Below are 9,465 nucleotides of genomic sequence, written 5' to 3'. Positions count from 1 at the left end.
TATTTTTATCAAGAATAAGAATGAATATTTTTATTAATAGTTAAAATTTTAAAAATCTCTCAATAAATCCTATTTTACCAACATTTTTTTTCATTAATAATTTAATATATATTTTAGTGTAAGTAAAACTCAATAAATAAATATATAAATAATATATAAACATAAACATGACTCAATGTCAACATGTTATCTACGAAAGAACTTATTTTATTTTGAGATAATTGTTTGACAATAATATTCTCGCATTATATCACAATGGCTTCAAAATACTTTAATAAAAATTTTAAGCCATCATACATCAACTATGAAAGCATTAAAACTCAAACCTGAAACTCCATTAAAGCTTTGAAAGATTCTATCTCTCGGACTTTGACATAAACTTTCTGGTCGAAGAGAGAGATTTACTTCTCGGTCGAGAGGGATTTACCTCTCAAACTTTGACATCAACTTTCTAGTTGACGAGAGGGACTTACTTCTCGGACTCTGACATCAACTTTCTGGTTGGCGAGAGGGATTTACATCTCGGCCCCAAGAGATTTACCTTTCGATCTTTGATATCAACTTTCTGGTTGACGAGAGGGATTTACCTCTCAATCTTTGACATCAAAGCTTCTTGGGGAACATCTTGACAGACGAGAGGGATTTACCTCTCAGTTTATATTCCTCTTGGTATAGTGGTTTGCAGGATCCTATCACCTACACCTGTAAGTAATAATTTTCTGCACAAGCTTTCTCCGGTCATATGGATAAGATTAATCAGTCTGATTGCTTACTAGCATTTGGTAGATTTTGAAATAACAAGGAAACAATAGAGAAGCGCATAAAGCCTGTGATGCCTAATGGTTGGACGGTTTAAACGTCAGATGCCAAATTTGCTTAGTACTTGAGGCCATGAAAGACCGAGTAGTTTAGACCGAAGGGCCGAAAACCTGTGAGGCCGAATGGCCGAAAACCTATGAACCCAAATGGCCGAACAATAGAAGCCGAAGGGGTTAAACACGTGAGGCTGAATGGTCGAGCAGTTGAGGCCGAAGGGGCCGAACACCTGCGAGGCCAAGTGACCGAATACTTGTGTGGCCGAATGGTCGAGTACTTGTGAGGCCGAATGGCCGAATACGTGGGAGGTTGACTAGCCGAGTACTTGTGAGGTCGAATGGCTAACTACCTACGAGGCTGAATGACCGAGTGGTTGAATGTTTGACACTTGATGCCAAATTTGGCTAAGTATTTAAGGCCATGGAAGGCCGAGCATGAGAGACCAAATGGCCAAATACCTCTAAGGCTGAATGGCCGAAAACCTGTAAGACCAAATGGTCGAATACTTTTGAGATCGAATTGTTGAATACTTGTGAGGCCGAATGGCCGAGTACCTGTGAGGCTGAATGGCAGAATACCTGGGAGGCTGACTGGCCGAGTACTTGTGAGGTCGAATGGCTGACTACCTGTGATGCCGAATGACCGAGTGGTTGAATGTTTGACACTTGACGCCAAATTTGGCTAAGTATTTAAGGCCATGGATGGCCGAGCATGAGAGGCTGAATGGCCAAATACCTGTGAGGCTAAATGGCCGAAAACCTGTAAAACCGAATGACCGAATACTTTTGAGATCGAATTGTTGAATACCTGCGAGGTCGAATAGCTAAATACCTGTGAGGCTGAATGGTTGTGAGTCTAAATGACCCAATGGTTGAACAAAGTTGCTGAAGTGTTTTGATGTTGTTGGTGAGTCTTTTACCAAGTGATTCATCAGTCATAAAGGATGCTTTTATCTGTAAATTCGTAGAAGCTCGTTGATGTTGACGATTTCTTCTATCAGGATCAATATGTAGGGGTGTGGTTGACATGATGATGTTGAGATTGCATCCTTGTCTGGTTCCTTGCGGTTTCAGTGGGTGCCGCTCGGGCCCCACTGTGGGCGCCAAAATGTTTCAGTAAGGGTTTGTAGGGCTGAGAGACTAACCTTTATGATGTGACTTTACTACTTTTTGATGCTAGAATCATGTGTTTCGCTTGCTTGCCTTCAGTCTGGACCTCCCGGTTGCCTTCAGTCAAGACCGCTCGGTTGCCTTCTTGATCAAGGGGGGAGGTACTTGCAAAAGGTACTCTGACGCTCAAGTTAGGCGTGTGTTGGAAGAGCTTCTGCTCATAATTAAATATTTAGTAAATTGTTATCACTATTGAGAATTTGGATCTAGTAGAGCGTGAGTAGAATGTATCTTACTTTTGGTCTTGACCTTATATTTATAAGTCATCTCATGGATCCTAAACTAGTACAAATCCAATAAAATAAAAACAGACTTACCTTTAGATTCGGTCAGTTGCTCATAAACAACTTATCAACATCTTTAATCAGATATTCTTAATTATTTTATCATCAGCTGGACTATTGATCTAATAATAATTTCAACGCTGGTCCAATTATGACCCAATATCATTAAAACTATTTTGACCTGGTTGACCGTTATTGTATAATGGATAGACCAAACTTTTGTTAAGAGTTCGTTATCTACTGTATACCATATAATTATGATTCTTTTAATTAGTATATGTTTCGGTAGTTATTTTTGGAGACCGAGACACTAACTTTTTCCGACGTGGCTTTGCTGCTTTCCGATGCTTGAACTGGGTCCTGCGCTTGTCTTCTTTACTCCTGACCGCTCGATCGCCTGCAATCTTGGCCGTTCGGTGATCTTCAAGCTTTGACTGCTCGTCCGCCTTCCCGATGGAGAGGGAAGGTACCTGCAAAAGGCACTCCGATGCCCAAGTCAGATGTGTATTGGATATTTTTGAGTGTGAATGAAGCATGAGTAGAAGATGATTTGAAGGTGATTGGAAGTTACCTGGCTTGTGACCCTGACTCTCTATTTATAATTTGTCTCATGGACCTTAAACTGATATAAACTCAATAAAATATAAACAGAATATAATATAAACAGACTTAATTGAAAATCTCGTTAGTTGCTAAATATCTTTAAATATATATTCTTGATTATCCTTTGATTATTTTATCCTCTGTTTATTAATATCTTTAATAAGATATATCGTAACCGATCGATTCAGATATCATACTGTACAGTATAAAATGCTAGTTTGATAAACGGTGGAGAGATCCCATCTGTCTTTCTAAAAGAAAACCCTTTCCCTTTCTCTCGGGCCCTCATACAAAAACAAATATTCCCACAATTTTAAACAAAAACTTTCATAATATTTTTATATATCCATAAAGAGATTCCATACAAACATATTAAGATTCTTTCTTTCACTGTAGGAATAATTTTTCCTTCTTGTGTGCACACACTTCAATATAAAACCTCTAGTTGACATTGGTTTAAATATGAACCACAATTTCAACAATTTAAAATCAATTCCATCATAATCACTTTACTTTAATTAAAACAAATGGACTCCAATTATACTACAATTAGATGATTAGAGGAAGAAACTTCCAATACTTGTACATTTAAATAAACTTTAATTTTAATCAGTATATTTACACTATTATCTATCTAAAAACAGCTTATACTTGCATTTACAGTATTTATAAGTGGATTTCATTTAAATTCTTTTAAATATTATTTCAAATTAATATGCCATTTAGTAAAAGTAGAAACACAAAAACCCAGCCAGCAGATATTTGTTGGTGGAAATCTGTATTTGTGTGAACAACGAACACAAAAACAAACAAAAAAATATTAACTATGTGATATAAGTACAAGACATGCAAAATTAAAATAAAATTAAAAAACAATGGATCCCAAGAAAGAACAACGTTCGACCACGTGTCAAAAGATAAGAGGAACCAATTTTAGGTCAGTGTTCAACGGTAACAGTACAATGAATTAAAGGAAAACGACGGCGTTTCATGGAGCCACTTGGTGGAGTCATATCATTATTGACGTTATTCACGTCATTATGCATATAAATACGTGCCTTTGGGAAGCGTTGTGTATACCAAAATTTCTTAAGCTCTTCAACTTCTCCCACGTTATACGACGTCGTCTTCTTCTTCTTCTCTTTTCTTTTCTTTCTTTTCTTGGTCTGGTTTTGATTCCATTAACACATCACAATGTGTGGTATTCTTGCTGTTCTTGGTTGTTCTGATGACTCTCGAGCCAAAAGGGTTCGCGTCCTAGAGCTCTCTCGCAGGCAATAATTTTTTCTATTATTTCATATAATTGAGTTTAATTTACATGCATGATCGATATAATGTTTTCTTATGTTTACTCAATCAGAAATATCATAACTTTTAGAATAATTAACGTAAAAATAAACAAAATTGTCAAAACAGATGTATTTTGATGAATGAAAAAGAAAGAGTTTAGTTTTAATGTTGTAAATTTTTTAGATATGTTGAAATAGAAGACGCCACTCTATTTGCTGGTTTTGTAGATTTTAAAATTTATTAAATTCGAAGAAATGGTAAGTTATATTTAAAATTTAATAAATAGGTAAATGTTTTATTTATTGAAAATTGAAGTATTAATTTGGACGGACATAAAGAAAAAGATGGGACGAAGGTGACGAAAGTTTGAACTTCGTAGTGGAGCCTCAAATTATGATTGTTCTCAGTCAGTTAGATTGATAAGGTAAGTGGGCAACTATGAATAAAATATATTGTAAATAAATCACACCGTTTATTGTGTTTTTCTATAATATGTCATCAGATTTCGAATTAATTTTTAATTTTTATTGAATATTGTCTTAATATGTTATATATATTTTTTTTAAACTCATTTATCAGTAAAATTTAGTTGATTTAGAATTCAGTGTATATATATATATATATATATATATATATATATATATATATATACTTTTATGAATTTTAATTTAATTTAATTTAGTTTCGTCTCCGAAAAAACCAAATATAGATGTGAGTTGTGGGATCTGATTGAAATGCAATTATTGGTTATATTTGGTGGGAAGCTTCCAAAAAGTGGATGACGATTGAAATCAAATAATTGAAAGGGATTAGTTATGAGATCATTCATTAGTTGTTTTCTATACTAATCTCAGTATGTTTTCTCAATTTCACTTCTTTTTATAAAAAATAAGTTAACATCAACCGAAATTTAGTATAATTTTTAAATTTTTTTTTTTATAAACCTATAAATTAATTTTTTTTTTAATGTTTCTGCATCTCAAATTTGCACAAACCTTTCCTGTCTAGAAATTTAATTTTGTTATTCACACGAAAATAAGGAGTTATAAGAATAATTAATTACTAAAAGAATTGAACTTTTACAAGTTGTCTCAAATACATTTCATGTACAACAACATAAAGACATATTATAAAAATTGAAAAACTTAGTAAGATAGAAAAAAAAAATATTAGATTCTTTTTATGTTCATAACTCGTTGATATAATAGTGTTATTATAATTTATCTTAACGAAAGATAAATATGTGTCTTTTATAGTTTAGAATCAAGATAACAATATAAACTCAAATTAAGGTTCAAGTTTAATAATCATATATTATTATAATAAAGAATTTTACATCATATATATATATATATATATATATATATATATATATATATATATATATTTCTCAATATGAGTTTCAAACTATTTATGAAAAAATGAATAGAATTATTATACATGTTAATTTATGATTGAATTATGAAACAATTAAGAAACTTGTATTTTCTTATATAAATATAGTATTTGTAGGAAATAATCATAACTAAAATAAATATATTTATATTCAATCACAAAGTACAATATGTTGAAAATGATAGCAACAATAAAACATTAATATTTTTGGGTTAATAATGAGAATTTATATATATTGAATTTTGTTTTGTTGTTGTTGAGGTCACAAACAGATTGAAGCACCGTGGGCCTGACTGGAGTGGGCTCCATCAACATGGTGATTGCTTTTTGGCGCATCAGCGTTTAGCCATAGTAGATCCAGCTTCTGGGGATCAACCTCTCTTCAACGAGGACAAATCCGTCATTGTCACGGTAGGCCATAACCTCACTCAGCAATAATACTTCTACACGATACTCTCTTCATCTTATTTTCATTTTCTCAATTTTTATTACCATGATGATATAGTATTTTCAATCCAGCAAATTACTTAAAATAATTATATTTATTTATTTTTAAATCTTTTGATTTTATTTATTTATTATTAATTTTCTATCTTATTTAACCAATTCAACAATGGATGTAAACCATTACTGAAACACAGGTAAATGGAGAGATTTACAACCATGAAGAACTCAGGAAACAGCTTCCTAATCACAAGTTCCGAACTGGAAGTGACTGTGATGTTATAGCACACTTGGTTAGTCATCTTTTTATGTATTATTTCTTTCCACTCATCTAACATGGTATCATTGGAATTCATTATCACATGCTTTAATTTTAAAATTATTTCCATAAATTAAACCGCTTTCTAAAAACAAAATCATCAAGAATAATCAATTTCATTAATGATTAATATCTACTAAAAAAAATCTAGTTGATTTCTAGTAAAAAAAATTCTTCTACCTTAGACGTTTTCTATTAGATTATGATTCTTATTAATGATTACTCTGTTTTTAAAGATTTATACATAAGCATTTATTCATTTAGATTCCTTAATTTTAATTAACTAATTAAGATTCACTTTGATTAAAATAATTACATAAAATTACACCGTGAAGATTAGTTGATGTGACGTCATGATATTTAAAGTAAGATGAGTGTTTTGGTATGAAAATGACAAAAGCAAAAATGTTAGATTATTTAAAATATATACAAGTCACGTAGGTTTCTTAAGCTGAATATTTAAATATTTTTTAATCTTGATTATACTAATATAATTATGTGGACAGAATTTAATGTTAACGGCGCAGTTATGCATGAAAAGTAAGATTATTTACTTAATGAAATTGAAGAAATCAAGGTTGAATAATATGCAGTTCTTAACAAGTGAAAGTTATTGTGTTCATCTTTGGAACAGTACGAGGAACATGGAGAAGACTTTGTGGACATGTTGGATGGTATCTTCTCGTTTGTTCTTCTGGATACCCGTGATAACAGTTTTATAGTGGCTCGAGATGCTATAGGGGTCACTTCCTTGTACATTGGTTGGGGATTAGATGGTAATGGTGTTATACTATGTCTCACTTTTGAATTTTGAAATGAATACACGAAGAAGATGATACAAGTTTGGCATCACTGTGTGTTCAGGCTCTGTTTGGATTTCGTCTGAAATGAAAGGCTTGAACGATGATTGTGAACATTTTGAGTGTTTTCCACCTGGTCACTTGTACTCGAGCAAAGAGAGAGGGTTTCGCCGATGGTACAATCCTCCTTGGTTCTCTGAGGCTATTCCATCTGCTCCTTACGACCCTCTGGTTTTGAGACGTGCCTTTGAGCAGGTAATAAGATTCACAAAAAGTCTAAAATCATGTTTGAATAACTGTGGTGAAGTGATGCAAGAATTACTGTTTGATAACTTTTTCACAAGTAAAGCTGACCAGTGAATGTGGTTTCAGGCTGTCATAAAAAGGTTGATGACAGATGTGCCTTTTGGTGTTCTACTTTCTGGAGGTTTGGACTCTTCATTGGTGGCATCCATCACTTCTCGCTACTTGGCTAACACAAAGGCTGCTGAACAGTGGGGATCAAAGTTACATTCTTTCTGTGTAGGACTTGAGGTGTACCATCTAAGCTAAATTATGAGTCACATTGCATATTTAACGTATGAAAACAGTTCATGTTTCATTAATCTTTTGTCTTATCTCATGCTGAGTAGGGCTCACCAGATTTAAAGGCTGCAAAAGAAGTTGCTGACTATCTGGGCACTGTCCACCATGAGTTTCACTTCACTGTTCAGGTAACTTAGTACATGAAAAGGTTATTTTCACCTCACAATTTGAGGGTCATTCAGTTTATAAATATCATGATTAGTGAATAATTTTGTGTGCAGGATGGAATAGATGCCATTGAGGATGTTATATACCATATTGAAACATATGATGTGACCACAATTAGAGCAAGCACGCCCATGTTTCTTATGTCTCGGAAGATTAAATCACTGGGTGTGAAATGGGTTATCTCAGGAGAAGGATCAGATGAGATTTTTGGAGGGTATCTGTACTTCCACAAGGCACCCAACAAGGAGGAGTTTCACAGAGAAACATGCCGCAAGGTCATAGCTTTATCATGCTCATTGATTCACACAACAATATAAGGGTTTGAAGTACAATTCTTAACAGAATAACAATAGTAATGTTTTTGTTATGCAGATCAAAGCACTCCACCAATATGACTGCCTGAGAGCAAATAAATCAACATTTGCTTGGGGTCTAGAAGCCCGAGTACCCTTTTTGGACAAGGCGTTTATCAATGCTGCAATGAACATTGACCCCGAGTATAAAATGGTACAGGTTAAAAATGTGACTAGGTTTGAAAAATCTGACAATTTTATTAAACTGGTTTACTGTTTTAATGCTTCAGATAAAAAGAGATGAAGGACGAATTGAAAAGTGGATTCTGAGGAGAGCCTTTGATGATGAAGAACATCCATATCTGCCAAAGGTACTATGTAATTTTCTGAAATGTATGTGTGTGTGTATATATATATATACATACATGTATCTGCAAAATTTGTTGGTTAAACTAACATGTACACATTTATTTGGTGTAGCACATATTATACAGGCAGAAAGAACAATTCAGTGATGGAGTTGGGTATAGTTGGATTGATGGCCTCAAGGCTCATGCTGCAAAACATGTATTGAATACATCCTGTTTTATATCAGTACTGTTCATGATTTTGCTTATTATAACTGGTTCTTGGCATTGTTTTCCCTAGGTGACTGACAGAATGATGCTGAATGCTGGTAACATCTACCCCCACAACACCCCAATAACGAAGGAAGCATACTACTATAGAATGATCTTTGAGAGGTTTTTCCCTCAGGCAAGTTAATCAACCAACTCTTAATTAACAGAAGCCCAGAAGCTATTTTGACCATAAAACTATGATTGTGCAGAACTCAGGAAGGCTGACTGTTCCTGGAGGAGCAAGTGTTGCATGCAGCACGGCGAAAGCTGTTGAATGGGATGCTGCTTGGTCTAGCAACCTTGACCCTTCTGGTAGAGCAGCTCTTGGAGTGCACATCTCAGCTTATGACAAGCAGAACAATTTAGCCAACAAAGGTGTAGAAGTTGAGAAGATTATACCTATGGATGCTGCTCCTCTTGGAGTTACCATCCAGGGCTAATATATATATATATATATCAAGCTCCGTGACTCAGAATAATAGGCGAGAATGAAGATGATTAAGCTAAACACTAATGAAAAAATCGCCTGCTCTGTGATTTCATCTTGGCAAAGCTTTATATATATATTGTATGTATATATATATATAAGGCTTTCTACAAGAAGTGTTCAGTGTAGTATATTACCTTCAAATATGTGATTTGAACTCTTAATAAGACTGTTTCTTTTGTTAAATATGAA

General features: G+C 33.7%; 1 protein-coding gene across 1 annotated transcript; it reads left to right on the top strand.

Annotated features, from left to right (window-relative positions):
- Positions 1–3,945: 3,945 nt before the first annotated feature.
- On the top strand, positions 3,946–9,465 carry LOC106764888 (asparagine synthetase [glutamine-hydrolyzing] 1). The gene is made up of 13 exons (XM_014649325.2): positions 3,946–4,146; positions 5,830–5,968; positions 6,199–6,294; positions 6,955–7,096; positions 7,185–7,375; positions 7,493–7,654; positions 7,753–7,833; positions 7,927–8,148; positions 8,246–8,380; positions 8,457–8,537; positions 8,647–8,733; positions 8,815–8,922; positions 8,996–9,465. The coding sequence occupies exons 1-13, from the start codon at positions 4,067–4,069 to the stop codon at positions 9,224–9,226; spliced, it is 1,755 nt and encodes a 584-aa protein (XP_014504811.1). The 5' UTR covers positions 3,946–4,066; the 3' UTR covers positions 9,227–9,465.

This window comes from Vigna radiata, chromosome 6 (genome assembly GCF_000741045.1).
Source record: "Vigna radiata var. radiata cultivar VC1973A chromosome 6, Vradiata_ver6, whole genome shotgun sequence".
NCBI lineage: Eukaryota > Viridiplantae > Streptophyta > Magnoliopsida > Fabales > Fabaceae > Vigna > Vigna radiata.
This window is presented reverse-complemented; position numbering and strand designations above follow the sequence as displayed.